Genomic DNA, 17,786 nt, shown 5'->3' on the forward strand with positions numbered 1-17,786 from the left:
GACTGTCAAAAGAAATGCGAGATACATGATTCCTTGGCCTCTTTTGGGTCGTTTCTGCGGCAAATTGCCATCTTTCTGCCCCGTCTCCCTCCTCACGAGGCAGCATCTCGGCGTGAGCGGCTGGGCAGAGGTCGGAGGTCAGCTGGGCTCCCAAAAGCACGACAGAAAGCGGTGGTTCGCGCCACTTCACCCCTGAACGATCCACCGGAGGAACCCGATGGACGGTACTTAGGAAGCGTATTGCTTTTTTTTACATTTGCAAAGCCTCGGCCGCAGGAGCAGCCCGGACCGATCCGGCCCGTAACGGCCCCTGCGCTTTATGTCAGGGCGATACAAGGCTTTATACAAGCGTCCTCCGCGCCGTTTTGTTATTCAGGGCGATAACCATCGCCCCCATCACCCCGAATCGCCACACACAAAGGCCGCCGGGCCCCGTCCGGGCTCCCTGCCTCGCACCGCGGCGGCACAAAGGGAACGATCTCGCCGCGGCCTTCACCGCCCGCCAGGCCCAGGGCCCGGCCGCCCCGAGTCCGCTACCGGGCCCAACGCCCGGTCTCGGGCCGCCCCGGGACGCGCTGCTCGGGCCAGGCCCGGCCGTGCCGCCCCCCGCCTCAGGGGCCGCCCCGGGGGGCGTGGCCAGCGCCGGCAGCGGGGCGTGGCCATCGCGCGCGGGGGGGGCGCAGGGGGCGGGGCCGGAGGCAGGGGGCTGCCCCAGCAACAGCTGCCGCGCGAGCCGTTTACAAACAGTGCCTCGAGCGCCAGCGCCGCCGAGTCCGGGCTCCGGCGGCACCGCGGGCGGCCGCCCCTGCTCCCCTCCTCCCTCTGCCCCCGCCTCAGGATGCCGGCCGGGGAGGCGGCTCAGGCACAGGTGAGGGGAGGGCTGGGGGTCAGCTTCCAGGGGGTCCGGCCCCCCCTCCCCTCCTCGTCCCCCCCCCGCCCCCCTCCACACACCTGAGGGAGGCGCAGCCCCCGTCCCCTCGGGGCCGGTTGTGTGACTGACCGCGGGGGGTCAGTCCCTTCTGGGACGTTAGAAGGGGATCTGGGGGGTACACCCCGCTTTGTGAGGGGAGGGGGGCTCAGGGCCCCCCCCCCAGAGCAGGGCCGCCCGTCCCTGTCCCGGCGCGGCCGCCCCCGGGGGAGAGGAGGAGGAGGAGGAAGGGCAGGTGTGTGGGGGGACGCGGCTTCGGGCAGGGGGAGGGAGGAAGGAAGGAAGGGCCGGGGAGGGGGCCAGGTGTGCGGGCAGCCGGGGCCGCCTCAGCCTTGTCCCCTCCCGCGGCGGCAGGTACCCGGCCCCTCCCGTCGCCCCCTCCCCGGGGGCTGGCCGGCCGCGCCACCCGGGGCGGGCCGAGCCGGGCAGCCAGAGGCAGCGGCGGGCGCGGAGGGAGAGGAGCCCTTCCCTCCTTCCCTCCCACCCACCCCTCAACTTCTGCCTCTGCCCGATTTTCCTCCTCCTGCCCGGGATCGCCTCCCCCTCCCCTGCTCACCCCCCCCCCCCCCACCTCGCGCAAGTAGGTGTCTGAAACTTCCATTGTATACCTGGGAATTCGCTCCTCCATACTCCAGGCGTCCAGCCTGGATTTTGGGGTGGTTTTTTTTGCCGGGTGTGTGTGTGGGGGTGGAGCGGGAAGAGACTATTTCTTTGTGAGTCAAAGATGTTCCTGGAAGAAGGATTTGTAGTAAGTGGCTCGTGGGGTGAAGGGGGGGTTGTTAATGAAAAGTTTATTGATCCGTTTTGCCAGTTTTTGTTTCGTTTACCTTTGTCTTTCTAAAGACTAAACCCTTTCTGATTATTTCTTTGGCATCGTGTTTCTCTCTTTTTTTTTTTTTTTTTTTAAGGGGAATAGGAAGTTTAGAAAATAAATAAATAAGCCTCAACTGACTTCTTAAGCAACAAAAGACGTTGCCAAGCGAGGACAATAAAATTCTAGAATATCTAGAGATTAAATTTCATTCCTGTTCCGTGATACCCGCTGGACTTTCTGTTTCTGGGTGTGGGGTTTTTTTTTTTGTTTGTTTCCCACACAGAAAACCTGCAGCTAAAGTAAGATCTGTATGTACTCTAATGAGCCATCCCATAAAATGTGCTGTGTGACTCCCAGTAAGTATTTGAATTGAAGTATAATAGTTTTGAAGTGGTGGTGAACAAAAATCTTTATGTTGGGTTATTGATCTGCTGATGAAAGGCGTTTGAATTTGAAAAGGGTTTGGTTTAGGGGTTTTGTGTGTTTAAAGGTTTTTTAAGGCAACGTTTATTTTTTTCGTTTCTGAAATGACCTTGAGAGCTCTAAAACTACATCAGTTTCTACCAGTGGGTTTGAGGGGGAGGCAGTAGCAGAAGGATCTAGTGAAAATCGAAAATAGAAATAGGAACTGAAGTAGATGCAGTGAAATGTTTTCTTATAGAAGTATGTGAAAAGGGAAGTTTTTGTAAGAATGTGTGAAAAAGAAAAAGAGGGAAATAACGCAGTTTCAGATGCAAGGAGAGAGAGGGAGCATATCATTCTTCACATTTTATTAGGCCCTGAAATGCAGGAGTGATATGATCTGGAAGACACAGAAATAAAACGCCTAACTACAAGTTGAATAGCAGGCATTGACTTGCTGACCAATGCTTACATGCTTGTTGGTTGGTGGGGGCTGGTTTTGTGTCTGCAAAGGTATCAGAGCACAGTGCTATGACAATGGCTTGCAAATGCTTTAACGCCATGTTTTTTATTGCTCTTAGGAGCTCTTATTAACTGTAGGTTTGGGAATACGACTAATACTTTAATTTGTGATGTCCACACTAAAGTTTAAGCGTTTCCTTGGATAATATAAAAGGACAGTTTCAAATAAGTAGGATAAACTGCATTCTTTGGCAGAGGGGGAGGGAAGAGGGAAAGGGTGGAGGAGGTATTTTTTTTTCTTCCCCTTTACTAGTTCTGTAACTGAGTCAATATTTTAAGATCTGTAGCAGGAATGTGGCTTTGTGATCACTAATCTTTCTGTAATGTATTTTTTTAATGAGCAATATCGTAATTCTGTGCAAAATATTTGCATTTTATGTCTCGCCGCTCGTTCTTGAAAGCAGTATGAGTTTTCAAGTTTTGTCTTTTAAGTTTTTTGGGTGACGAATATGAAAAACAAATAACTTTAGAAACATGGTTATTACAGTGATTATTGATTGGCTTGGCCTACAGCCAAGTAACTCTTCTGCATGCACCAGAGTTGCTGATTTATATTCTATAGATTCTTTTTCATATGTTAGCCGTTTTGAATCGTTAAACAGTATATATAGCTATTTAAGAACTGTAGATCAGTTTTTAGTTAAGGTTGTTCAATTATGTCTTCATCGCTTTGGAGTTGGTTGAATGACTTGACATGAGATTAAGCACAACAAAAGAAAAGGCAGGGGAACAACAGCTGCCTTCCAGTACCAGAGCACTAGTATTCTTAGCAGTTCAGCATTTTACCTTTTAGCATTACGTGGTGTCAGGTTTAAATGTTAATATTTATACTCGTGTTTACAAGAACCTTAGGCATTCTGATAAAACATCAGACACTCGAATCCTGGATATTCGTGTTTTGGGGTTGTTTGGCTCTTGCATTTTTAAGAAAATTATCTTAAGATCTGATACTGAGGAGTGAATTGATCTCATTAACTTTTCAGACAAAAGTAGCAAACAGTCACCACTAGTTTGTACTTGTTTAGTTACTGTGTGGTAAGAACTTTAAGGTGTGTCCTTAATGGCAACTGACGATTCTTGCTGCGAAGCCTTGTTTATTTTAGGTAGATGTTTTATACAGAATTTCCAGTGGGACAAATTACTACACTGACTGCACTTATTCTTTCTGAAGACTGGCTGTAAGCATAAGAGAATAATTTTGCCATGCTGCAATCAGTGTATATTTTAAAATTGAAGCCATTAAGTTTTGCTGTGTATTTTGAGGCTTTTCCTACTTCCTTTGTTTAAACATTCTTAAACTGTGCATATCATATATGAATTTAAAACATTCATGTGGCACTATTGGGGCCGAATTTAAATTTAAAATGAATACCTATGTCCTGGTTGATCAAAATAGAAAAAACATTTCTTTAAATAAGTGGATGTTTTCTGGTTTTGAATGTGGTAAGAAGGCTATATTTGTATCTTGTAAACAAAGTTTCATATTAAGTAGTCTTTAGAGAATGGCTTCCAGGCTTTGGATTAGAGTGTTTTTTTTTTTTTCTTCCTTTCTTTTTCTTCATTTTAAGTGAATAACGTTTTTTGGTTTTGCTTTGTTTTGGTAGGGGTGGGCAGAGCAAAATTGAAGGTAGGGACTAGAAAGAGGACGATAATAAACTTTAGCACCTTTTATCAGACTGTCTTGCACAAAAGGCTATTTCATTTTGGTTTCCCCTTTCGCTAGATCACACTCAAAAAAATTCCCTTTTGAGCACTTACTTCCAATCTTCAGAATGTATCTTCTCGTTACTACTCTATTTTCATTTAGAACTATGTTGATAGATAAATATATTTTATACGAACAAAGTGCTAAGTTATTACAGTGATCAGGGGGAAATAATTTTAAAAGGGAACTGTGGGTTTCACTCAGCCTTTCAAAACTGTGATTACAAGAAACTTTTAGTTACAAAAATCTCAGAGTTTGTAATGAAGAAGCTCTGGGGAAATGTTAAGTAAATTTTAACTTCCCTTTGTTCTTTGGGACTTTTTGTTGTCCTAAATCTTTCTAAGCTGAATCTTGATTAGGAATTCATTGTCCTAGTAAAAGATTCCACACACTGTATATGTAAATACCTCCCTCTTTCCTGTGTTATGAAATGCTGTAACTACCGCTGGCATATGGAAAGAACAGGCCCCCCCTTCCCTAAGGTAAAATGGGCTAAGCTTTCTTTTCTTTGCAAGAAGCTGAAAGAAGAGTTTGACCTTTGAACTCGCCCTCACACTTCCACACTGCTTTCAGGATGATTAAATAACCAAGGATATTTGCCTGTGTCTTATGCTTATTTATCTCACTTAAAATGTTCTAATACTTAACTGTTGAGGTATTGTCTTTAAATATAGCAAGACAGTGCATTTCAGTTACAGCAGGGCTGCCATTTGCCAGCTCAGCCCTCTTATTTTTGAGACTCTTGATTTAGAACATCAGCGTTCCAATCAGATACTCTTTCCACATCTCATAACTACATTAATTTCAAACTGCTATTTACTTTTAATGGACTTTCAGTCATTTCTGATGACCTTTGACTTTAAAGGTGACTAGTAACAAAAAAGTTTTTCTTTCTGGTGCATTAATATGATCAGGGGATTCTGCTGACTACTGTATGCATGCTTTTAGAGAGATGTGACTCATACCACAAGAGATTTGCAACTGAATACAAAAGTAAGGAAAAGGATATGACCAAGCTATGTAAGATTCTCAATATGTGTTATATTTTAGGATTAAAAAAACCAAATATGCTTTTCCAGCCTAAACTTACCTAGGCTTTTGTGCCCTTCCAAACAGAGAGCTACTCTCAAAACAATTTGCTTTTAGAAATTAACTTTTTTTTTTTTACAGTGAAGTTGCTGAGTAATCTTGTTTTGTTGCTGATGAAAATTTATTTATGCCAGTTCTGGGTGTATGTCAGCGAGGAAAAAAGTATTAAAACTTCTACTATTATAGTCATATGACTTTGGTCAGAGCATAGTTTATAGCTTATCATAAATCTAGGTCTTTTCAGTCTTCCTCCTTATTTTTTTTTAAGGGGGCAGCAAGATAAGTGGTATGATAGAACAGACTTTCAATTTCAAAGTAAAACAATGTATGTGGTGGGGGGAAAAAAAAAAGTTACAAATCAAAAATATAGGTGACATACTTGTTTTGAAGTATAATGTCTTTGAGTTCGTTGCAGAAGATGGAATTGGTTATCAGACTGCCTTGTGAATTTCAAGAGAAAGTACAAGAGGAAGTGTGGTTATAATACGCAGGAAAATCTATGTAGATCAGTGTGACTTAAAGGTTTGAGCAGAAACCCATCCAAGTATAAGTGAATAATTGACTGGATGGTGATTTTCTATGTGCTAAAGTAAAAGTATCAAAGTCTGAGTTTGTTTATGCGCAATGGGTACACTTGCATTTTTCAGTGTAATAAAGTGAGTACAGTTTACCTCGGACAAACTACATCAGGGAAATTAAAGGCCCTTGTATTGTGCTTGCACTTTATCATGATAGTTGAGAACTGGTTTGGTGAAATCCTTGGGGTTATGTCAGCCTCTCTTTCTTTTGGTACGCGTGTAGGAAGAAGCAAATTAGACTTACGCCCAAAGACTGTGATGTTTAGTACATTGTAAGGAAAATGGATGTAAAGGTGCTCTGGAGAAGCCACAATTTCTGTTTAGCTTTAATGTTTGTTTCTAATATTTTTTTTTTTCTTATGGTATTAAAATTCACAGATGAAACTACTGCCTGTTTGAAAGGTCAGTTTCTTGTGGATGTTAACTCTCCTTTCTGGGACAGTTTGGCACTGTGAAGCTCAGCATGTTGGACTACAACATTGCATACATCCTTTCAGTCCACTAGTGTGAGATAATGCAATGCTAGGCAATTAAAAAGGCTTTGTCTCCATCAGTCTCTGTGGGCCTCTGGAAGATCTCCCACCTGCATGGAAGAAAGGAGGCAACTATTTGAAGTGTCTATTTCTAGCACTTTTCTATTTTAGTATCTTCAGATGTTAGTCCAGGGGATGATTTAAGTAGAAGTAAATGTCTTTTCCTCGGACTGTGTACCTTTTTCCATCTTTCAAGACTGATTGTTGCAAATACATAATTGTGGGTATGTTTGAAAGTGACAACTTCAAAGTCAGTGCTGTGCAGAGGGGAAGGATAAGAAGTTGCTGCTTTTTCTTCCAAGGTACAGGGGTTTGTACTGTGTTGGATAAGAGTTAGATCCCAAATTTAAATCAGGTGAGAGCTCTAGGGAAGATTAATGACCTTAAAAAAGTGAACTCTTTGGAAGTGACTGCTTCTCTCAAATTCAGGAATAGTGAATGAACCTCTTTTCCTGTTATTTCACCTATGCTGCCCAAAGGGATGCAACTTGCCTATAATTGCTACAGAGGAACTCCTGGCTGTTGAGTAATAAGGAATTAAGTCTAATTCGGTAAACTCTGAATTTACCACTTCTTTGTAGTTGTGGCTGCTGTAGAGACCTAACATCCTTCTGCCAAGAAGTAGAAAAGTCAAATTTGCTTTTAAGGTCTCTGAAAATACCTTCTTTCAAATGAAAACCAAGACTAAACATTTAAGGCGGTCCATGTAAGGTGAGACTGACTCAACAATAAAAATGTATCACTCACTCCACCAAGAGAGTCTTCTACCTGCTGTGGAGAGAACAATAAACTGTTTTGTAAGGTAAGGGGTCACTGCCAGTTTAAGTGCATGTAACTTCTTGATGTAATGAAATTGCATCATCTTATAGCAGTGGTGAAATGTGTCCCAGACTTATTTAAAATGGAATCACTCTTGTGTCTCTCGGCCTTTCTATGACAGGTACTGGCCACTTCATATTGTCTAAAATACACTTTGTTTTTGTGGTTCCCGAGAAATTCTCTCCTAATCAGAGGGGGGGAAGTATTTGGCTGTTAGAGCAGTCCTTCTGAACTTAAAAAGTCAATACTTATTTGTAGCACTTCCTCCTTTAATGCCAAGAATTAGTCTCTTTTATATTTGCTCTTGCTCAGTGGAGGAAAAACATGTGCAAAATGATGCAAGCTTATATGTTCTCAGCTTTAAAAGGAATAATTACATCTTTTGATAGAAGAGGCATTCAGTTCACTGAGGAGACACATTCAGCTCATCCATCCTCTGCCAAAACACTCTTAGACATATAGCCTTAAAGAAAAAGGGACTCCACAGGAAAAGGTTTTTTAGAGAAAGGATATCCTTTGTTTCTATTAGTATAGATGTCTGAAATGGGGGGAGGGAGTTTTCCTAATATTGTTCATTATTAACTACTAGTTATTTTCCACTGGTGATTAAAATCCTGTTTGCTAGACTTCAGGGGGAAAACGACTTGCATTTATGTCTCTCTTATCTGACTACAAAAGAGCTTTCAATTTCTAAAGTGTTTGTGGAGAAATGCCTGGATAATAACATTCTTGCATTCTGGTGTATATGTCTCTGTTTCTTCAGTTCTGTTTTTATGAATTAGTGTCGTTGCATTGGGAAGCTCTGTAGTGTTAGAAGGGACTGTAACTGAGGAAAACAGAGTAGCCTCTCTCTTAGAGAGGATAAAAAGATAAGCCATGAAAACCCCTCTGAGTTTAAGTTTAGGATAACTTTGAAAACTTCAAGCCCGAAGGATGAAGACTAACAAGGGGGCTTAAGTTTGCAGATTTAGGGAGTGGAAATTCCAATTTGGGGTCATCTTTTATGTTCTCTTTTCAACCTGAACCGTCTTCGTTTTGATCTTTCCTGCAACTGAAACAAACAACTCTCTTCCTCCCCTTTCCTCCCCCTAAATCTCCGTTTCCTTTAAAGGTACTCGTGTTAGTTCTTTATCAGACTGAACTGTTAACTAACTATATTTAAGACCATTTTTACTTGAACACTTGGTACAAAACCATGTGTGGATGAGAACAATGTTAGGTGTATTCACGTGCTCCTGGATTAACAAAGAAATACACTGTGATGTTGTGTTAAAATGATTTACTGTTAAAAGATAGAAGGGAGTAGCTCTTCCCTTCCCTAGAAAGCAATAGAACGCACAGTAATGAAGGGTAAGTTATTGGCTTCATCTAGTGTCATGAAGAAAAGCTGACTCTTCTGCTCTTCTGCAAAATAATGTTTTATCTGTGCTGACTTTTATAGCTTTCCAGTGTTTTAACTTAAGTCATAGGCAGATGGGCAGTTGTATTCTTTCAGAAATAAGGTCACAGTCTATGCAGCAAATAGTGTGTCGTTTTTCCTAGATTTAGGGGCTACCCTTCCCTCAAATTGGTGTAGGAAAGACATTTTTGCCTAATACAGGAGAACACCTTATTGCGTGAGGTGTGACTTGTATGTGTTTCTTCTTAAATGGAGAAAGGAAGTTAAGTGGTTGCCATAAAAACCATAATACCTGTGGAAACAAACTTTAAATTTTGTGCTGTGGATATTTGGAAATCTGACTAATGTTTTGGAGCAATTGATAAATTAGAACTTCCCTTTCTGACTAAACATAGGAGCCTGCAAAGGCCATAGCACACCAGTACTGCTGATACAATGGAGCCATTGTCACTGATGGCTTCTGCTAACTGCCACACGCACAACCTAGGACACTGTAGGTGCTATCTCCAGAGTTTGGCGCTCTTGAATGTCGTTAGCAACTACTTAGGGATGGTATTTCTGCTTAATATGCTGTGTGTGTACTAGGTGTGGTGCAACTGGCTTAACTTTATGCAATGATATATATGTATTAAAAAAAATGCTCTAAATAAGCTAAGTTCTGCCTCATCTCAGGTTTTTACTTGAGAATTTGAAGTTGTATTTATTTATGCATGAGCTACTATGCCTATACCTGAATATAGATTTGCCCAGGAAAAATAGATAATGTCCATGAGGTAGTTTTTATTTTTGGTCTCAATGAGGAAAAAGTGATGTTAACTGGTTCCTTTTATTTAGGTTCATTAGATAGAGCTGGAACAACTATTCTGAACAAGCTAAACTTTTAGATTGAAATAAAGAAAAGGTGTTTAAATGACTTGTGTTTTCCAATAAGGAATCAGCAGTATAAAAGCTATTTCATTAGCAATGCCAAAAAGCAGCAACCTGTTCTGAGGTATAAACATACCAAGAGAAAATAGTGTTTCATGTAAAATCACTTTTAATATCCCGAAACTTCTTGAAACATGAGTAAAACTGAAGATTTTTTTTTTTAAGTGGAATTGAGAGTTACATGGAAGTGTCTCAAGTCAAATAGACACAGTAATAATTAAGGTAGTTAATATGCAGCAGCTGGTGCTCTGGCGAGTTTTTGAGTGTGGCTTTCTCATTCTTTGCTGGCACTGGATTATGTAGGACTTAAAACCTTGTAGAACCTTAGTAGGGCAGAGAAAGAAACTCTGGTCATCTATTAAACAGTGCCTTGAATTTAAGGATCTGCAGACAGTTGAGGTGTTTATGTCTGAGTAGGTATCTTCTAGTATACCGAAAGGTAACTAAGTATCATATACTTAGTTGTAACTCTTCTATTTTCTCACTTCTGTTTTTAAGAAAGTGTTGCAGCAACTGGGTTAACTTCTGTAATTGTTCCAGCTTGCTTTTTACAGTTTAACAATAGTTTTGCTAGCGCAGAATTAGCAAGGTGTAGTTGTTTTTCCTGGTACTGGCTGTACAACTTTTATTCCCAGTGCTCTGTACTGTTTAAAATGGGAAATTCAATGGTTAGACTTTGCTATTCTCTGATAGGTGTGTCTAGAGTTTTTATTACATATTCATGGCAATTTTGAAATGCAGGAAGTAGAAATGCAATAAAATTACTATTGATAGGTCATTTCCCCAAGAAATCTTTGAGACTGTAGTATGTCATCTTTGGTTGTGTAATTTAATAAAAAGAAATTAAACTACAGGTACGTAATTAAAATTTTCTCTGTTTTAATAATCCATTTATATGCAGCAGCTTTTTGGTGTGGTTCTTAGGTTGTGTGGCAAGTGCAATGAAAACAAGATGTTCTCATCTATCCAGTTCAATCTTTATTTATATATGTTTTGTGGTGTTTATAAATGGGTATCACTGCAAACCTGTTGAAATATTTGACTGAAGGCCATATAGCCAAATATGACTCGGTTGTGAACTGAAGTTTGCTAAATGCTCAGGCTCTGGACTACTGGAAGAATAAAGTACATCCTGCAGTTGAGAAGAATTTACCACTTCTGGACAGACCACTCTGGGAAATGACCAGGTGGGCTGAGCAAGATGGGTTCCTCCTGACCTGCCCAAGGCAATTGCAGTGACCATTGGAAGATGTGAGCCCTGGCTTGTGGTGTGAGATGCCTGTTGGCATTTACAAATGGATAGGGGAGTTGGAAGTCAAGATTTCTTGACTCGCTTTATTGTGAGGAGGGATAGTCATTCTTTATTTTCAACCTTGAGTTAATCTGTAGCAAATTTATCGCTTTTCAGCGATTGGAAGAAAGGATTTCCTGTTTTGTTCTGTTCCTTTACTCAATATCTCTGACTGATACTGGTGTGTTGTGTCTATTCTTTTGTCTTTTGACAGTGAAAGACAACAGAAGAAACACCAGGTACTGTATTTTTTTGTTGAGCTATTATACAGACCTTCAGCCACAAATAGTTACAGTGCTCGTCAAAACTGCAGGTTGTCCACTTTCCCAAGGAAGCGATAGTACAGAACTAAGACAACTCTTGACAGTTTTGCTGCTGCCTACAGGATTTTGAATAACAGGAATGTAATTAATCAGCATTTTTGGTCCTCAAATCCAGGGCATAATAATATCTTCACTAGGAAGAAAGGTTTTGTTAATAATGGATAAAATCCTAGAGTAGATATTTGGTTTGTAGTCTTAGCATGTGTTAGCTTGTCGAAACAGAGTGTAAAGTCATGCCTACTTGTAAAAGCCATATATCTAATCAGAGTGAAGTGTATAATCACCAGATATAAAAATAAGACCAGAGCTTTGTAGCTCACCTTCTGACTCCAGTAGTAATATCTTTTTTTCCTTCTCAGTTTAAATATAGTTCTTTCTAGTCGCATCTGCAGTTTTCTTCAGAAACGCTACTTGCAATTTTTTTTTTCAGTTTATAGGTACTATCTGCTGTATATGATGCTATATCCAAGAACAATAGTTGCTTGAACTGCAAATAGGCATTTCAGATTCCTAAAACAGGAATATCTTGCTCTGCTTTGCAATGCTGCCTAGAGGATGAGCTGTGGCCAGTTCTTCAAAAGTGTTCAGAGCCTCCTATTAAAAACAATGAAAGTCTGAAAAGCATTCAGCAGCTAACGCAGGTTTGTGGAGGTGTGTGGAGGTGTGTAAAGTACTTTAAAGAGCCATGGAAGAAGTCTCCAAAGGCTTTGTTCAGACCAATTGATACCTAATGCAATTTGGATCTAAACTCCTGTTAAGCTCCTCTCATGGTCTGTGTGTTAAAATCATATGTTCTCTATTTATATGTGTGGTTGTGAGGACAGGTTTAGTTTTTTAGACAGCTGAGTAATGTCTGCCTTTGATATGTTTAAATGAGATGAGATTGAAACAGACCTGTTTTCAAAGGGTTTACCAGAGAAGATGTTATTGATTGATTGAGGTGGATTTTTCACACATCAGTGACCAGACTAGAGCCTTCCCTAGATGTGATCTATGCCTGTCCCTTATTCTATTAAATCTTTAAGCATGTGGTTTGGGTAGAACTGTGTGCAGCCGTCCCAGTTACAAGGTTTTCTCTTCTACCCGCATTTCATCCCAGAATGATGTGGACAACAGGGGACTGAGTGTGGATTTCTGCTGTTTTTCATCTGTTTTCTGTCTACAGTGACTTCATTCTTGTTGCTTTATTGTGTATATGTTGTAATGCCACAAATTGGGAAGCGTAATAAAGCATAATCGGCCTTTTCTGTATTTTTAGACACTAGCAAGGAAATAGTTGATAATTAATCTCAACAGTTCAGTACGTGGGACTTTAGGCATTCTAGCATTTGGCTCTGACTGCGTACCCCAGAAATGCCTCTGGCCTTTTTATAGGATGAGTCTTATACCTATTACTGTGAAGCGCTTACCTGTGGATCTGAATGTAAAGGCATTAAACTCTTTAGTTTGTTCATTTTTTTAATCTTGACCGGATATTCATTATAGGTGTTCAGGAGTCTTTCAAAGTTGATGTTAATTTTTGGGTTGCACATAAATTATTTTCAGGCAGATAGTCACCATTTATGCACATGAACTTTGCTGCAGCATGTTATCCTGTTGTGTAAAAAATACTTCTTAAAACTGCAGTAGAAATAGAACAAAACAGCAAGTTGAGACATGAAGTAAAACATGCGAACCACCACCCTTTGATATGTTTTTCCTGATGTTATACAAAAGGGAAGGCTCTTTGAATACTTCATCTTCAAACTCTTGTTACAGCTTCTCCACCTGCCTATGGCAGGGAGTGAATGCTGGAAAATCAAAAGTCAATGGGGAAGGTAGAAAGGCAAAAGCGGCAATAGAAGCAATTCGGAAGTGTCACACCATAGGCTGAACCTGCCTATTACAAAAGATTTTTTGAGTCATTATTCAGAGAGGAAGGGTTAATCATGGCAGTGATAAAACTGAAAATGAGGATAAAGGGCGTAGTTAGAAAAGAGACTTTGGCTGCAGAAAGTCCATGTTTTGTTGCTATCAACTTGTCAGTGGCTTTTCCCCTCTTGCACTGTCTACCCTACTCCCCAGGATCCCTCCATTCATGTTTAACTTAGCACATGATGAGTCTTTGGCCCAGTCCTGAAACAACTCGGCTTTAGAAAGCTAGAATTTTCTTGCTGTTAGATTTGATCATTGTCTAGATCTGGATTAGAGGATTGAACAATGAAGACACTAAGCCCAGGAGATAGAGGAAAAAAAAATGGAAGACATGCAACTGTCAAAAATAATTTTATTCTGTGTTAGCATTCTGGTGGGGTTTTTTTACCTGTCTTCAATAGGATCTTGTCTGCATGATAGTGGAAAAGGAGCTGCTAACTTTTCAAATTAAAACCAAAGATTATTCTCAGGGCCAGGCTGTAGTGCAGTGAGTGGATAAAGTGTTTGGATCTATTACTCTTAGCAATGTGTTGTCATGTTTGCTGTCCCAGGTCGTTATCTTGCCTGGGCTTGACTGTTCTGTGGTAGGTAAAGGTATCCAGTATAGTTGAAGGAATGATGTAAAACCTTGGGTCTATAGATATAGTTGCCTTTTTGCTTCAGCCCTGTTAACTTCCCGTCCATGGCTATTAGAAATACTGATTCTGCCAGCAGGTGACCTTGCAGGAGTGTTATCTGCAAACATGTTTGGGCCACTGAATTGTACAAGCAGTTAAAGTTCTGGTGGCTGATTTCTACTGAAATGGCTTAAGACCACCTTTTTCTGTCTGAGTAGCACCATTGATCAGAAAAGGCTGGAGAAAGTAACCTCAGCTGCACAGATAGCCACATCTTTACCTGCTACAACTACTTGGCATGGAAATCTTTGTAGCCTAAACTATTACATGGTTGTGTTTGAATTTTTACCTTTTCGTTGGCTGAAATGAAACAAACTTTTCATTTTTTTTTTTCCAAATAAAAGCAAGGTGGAAATTGAGATGAATTTTAAAACCCTATTTTGACCATATGTCCTCTGCTATAAGAGCTGGAGACCATACTGTGTTTTGAGGCATATTAATGCAAGTAATGTGAATCACTGGCCAGCTGTCTTTTATGAAACAATTTGTGCAAGTTTGAGTTAAATTTTGAATGTATTCTTTTCATTAGATATTCATGTATTTGGAAACGTGCCTCATGCCAGAATGACTCCTCTTCAATTTATATGGTCTTGTATTAGTTTGGTAGACTCTTCCTTTACCCAAAAAATTATCAAGCAGAGTCCTGAACTCCACAATACTATTAATTTCCTGACCCAAAGAGTGGTGGCAGTTAATTGCTGCTAGCAGACATTATAACTCTGACAGACATAGAGATTTAAATTGGAGTTGTGACTAATTATATTATAATCCGTTGTAATCTTGCTGAATCTTAAACCTTCCCTTTTGAGTATAATCAACAAAACACATTTTTTGTTGCATGCAGTTTAAAATGAGAAGTGTTTCCTTTTTAACTGTCATAGTTGGCCTCATGGATGATTTAAATACTATACTACTGTTCAAGAAACAGTATCATTAGTTTATTTCAAACTTTGAGATGATCTAATTGTACCAGACCCAAATTGTCACAGAGGTGGTAAATACGTGTACGATAATAAAAGCTTTGAGTAGTGGTATTACTGAAGGCTTCTTAATACAGAGATTTGTACTGATGCTTACTTTGTACAAGAACTATGAGAGCTAATTCCAAGTTGTCTAGTCTTGGGGTGGGTGGGGTGGGGGAAGTCTTGCTCAACAGCCTTTAGGGAACAAACAAGTAAAGTTTTACTGTGTCTCTTAAACATTGGTTTCACAGGTTCAAGGAAAGGCTTGCTGCATTTAGTTGTTATCAATTCAGTAGTGTATGTATTGAAACTTGGTTTCAGCACCTTTACATAACTGGGTAACAATAGATTTAGAATAGATAGTAGACAAAGTATTGCTTTCCTGTGGCAATCTTAATACAGAAGCCCAGCTAATGGAATACAGGGATGTTCAAGACCATACTTTTTCAGCTGTGGTAGGTAGAAGAGTGACCAGAGTGCCTTCTAGCTGTCCTTCCTTGACTCATTTATTAAAAGTATACCATTTGTGTTCAAAAGTATTTGATAGTTCTCTAGGCCTAATGTTTTCATTATTTGGGAGACAATACTTTCCTTTTCTTCTGAAAAAACTGACTGACTATTTTCTCTCTTCTCCAGGCGCTGGAATTCTTTGTGGCACTGAACTTGTCCTTTAGTGTATTTTGCCCAATGCAACTATTTGAAATGTTTCTACAAAAAAACTAAGTGCAACTGACTGTTTCTACAGACTTGAAGAAATAGTTAAAAAAACCTTCATTCCGTCACTGAGAGAACCGGTGGATACACTTGCAGTGATGTGTGAACACAGATAAAAGTGAAAAAGAATTTTTTGCTTGTGGAAATTTTTTTTTTTTCTGGCAGAGCTCTTTTAGCAGACTTGTAAGCACATGTTGGAGTACTTTACAAGTGTCCTTATTGCGATCAGTGAGCATCCCCAAAGAACTGAAACCTTACATTAAAACACGTAATAGGGAACAGAACGTAGGAAACATGCCAACTCAGCCTCTCTTGGCATACATGGATGGACCGGATGGAATAGCCAGTACCGTTGGTGCACAGATGGAGAATAATGATGCCTCAATGACAATAAAAGGAACAAACACAATTTCTTACAAAAGCTTGCAAGAAAAGTTTCTCATGCAAGCTGAGGGATGCATGCCTCTGGACTGCATGTTTTGTGACGAGACTTTTAAACATCCTGAAGAACTCGGTAAGCATGTTTTAACTCAGCATAGGCCCACTCTTTGTGAACCAGCTGTCCTGCGTGTTGAAGCAGAGTATCTTAGTCCTCTAGATAAATGTCAAGTAAGAACAAACCTGCCTTCACCAAACAATGAAAAGGACAGTGAAGAATTTAGTTGTGAAGTTTGTGGACAAACATTTGATGAGGCTTTTGACGTTGAGGCACACATGAAAAAGCATAAAGATTCTTTCATGTATTGGTGTAATGTATGTGGAAGAAGATTTAAAGAGCCGTGGTTCCTCAAAAATCACATGAGAACGCATACTGGAAAGCCTGGTTCTAGAAACAAGCACCAACAAGGTTCTGAAAGCCCCATAACAATAAATGAGGTGGTGCAGGAGCATGTAACTGAAAATGTAACGTCACCTTACAAAATTTGTATGGTTTGTGGTTTCCTATTTCTCAATAAAGAGACTCTAATTGAGCACAGTAAAGTGCACACCAAAGAATCAGTACCCAGTGCTGAAAGCCCCCAAGTGACTGCTGAACCTAATGCAGAAGAAATGTCTCAAAGAGAGGAATTTTTGCGATTCTTGAACTTAAGACCAAACTTGGTTCCAGAAAATGACAAATCACAAAAACCTGTGAAATGGATAGCTGAACTAGATCCTTTCAACACATATCAAGCATGGCAGCTGGCTACCAAAGGTAAAGTTGCAGTTGGCCATGGCCAAATAAAAGAACCAGGGCAAGAAGGAAGTACAGACAATGATGATTCATCTTCTGATAAAGAAGAACTCGGTGAAATTTGGAATGCAAATAAAGGTAGCCATACTGAAACTACAGGGAAGTCAAAGGTAAATAAAAACAGCAGTTATACAGGGAATGGTAACTTATCCCAAGACAAATTGAAACATCCCAGTGGTGAAGTGCCTTCTATGGAGATGGATTCTAAATTGTCTCAGAACAAAGAGAAACCAACACACTGTTCAGAGTGTGGTAAAGCCTTCAGAACATACCACCAGCTAGTCCTTCATTCCAGAGTACATAAGAGAGACAGGCGGACTGATGGAGAGACTTCAGCTGCTTCGAGGACATATTGTGCTGATATGATAGCAAGTCTGGATGAAAATGGAGCAGGAGAACGAATAGAAGGAGGCTCTGAAGATGGATCTGAGGATGGGCTTCCAGAAACACTTAATTTAGGTGAGTAGCATTTTGAGCACGTAAGTTTGGAATTGCTGATACTGTATTGTTTAGGAACTCTTTAGAGCCAAAGAATGCATCTTGCCTTTCTCAGTTATCTTTTCAAAACTTCACCAGAGGTATGTAATGTAATGTTGTGGTTGAGGAAGGGGAAAAGAGAAAAATGGAAAGAAAGGTTCTGACACCACCATTTTGAGACCTTTGAAGTTGTGGTATTGGGCCTTCTTGCAGTTATGATTTGGGTTACTGGAATCATTGAAATAATTTTAATAACAGTCTGTGAAAAGTCACTGTTTACTTATACCACCCCTCCCAGCCCCCATACCTGCAATTGCAAGATTCTTAGTTTGACTGGATGATTTGAGTGTTGCACATTCTTGTCCAGCACATGTTTTTACAAATAGTATTTCTGAAGAAATCATTGCAGTTTCCCTCTTTCCTGCATCTTGTGAAAAGGACAGAAAATGTCTGGTGCTATTGAGCAGCAGTTAAGATC

The 17,786-nt window shown here is 40.4% G+C and overlaps 1 protein-coding gene across 2 annotated transcripts in view; it reads left to right on the forward strand.

The window, feature by feature from the left end:
• The first annotated feature begins 710 nt into the window (after positions 1–710).
• The window catches only part of ZNF217 (zinc finger protein 217), a 28,649-nt gene continuing 11,573 nt past the window's right edge, over positions 711–17,786 (forward strand). The window contains exons 1-2 of one of the 2 annotated variants that reach the window (XM_074604993.1): positions 711–868; positions 15,520–17,290. In XM_074604993.1, the coding sequence (XP_074461094.1) occupies positions 15,892–17,290 (1,399 nt within the window). In that variant the 5' untranslated portion in view covers positions 711–868; positions 15,520–15,891. Of the gene's footprint in view, positions 869–1,339; positions 1,677–15,519; positions 17,291–17,786 lie in introns of those variants that run through there. The other variant, XM_074604994.1, reaches the window with a different exon arrangement.

This window comes from Larus michahellis, chromosome 12 (assembly GCF_964199755.1).
Source record: "Larus michahellis chromosome 12, bLarMic1.1, whole genome shotgun sequence".
Taxonomy (NCBI): Eukaryota; Metazoa; Chordata; class Aves; order Charadriiformes; family Laridae; genus Larus; species Larus michahellis.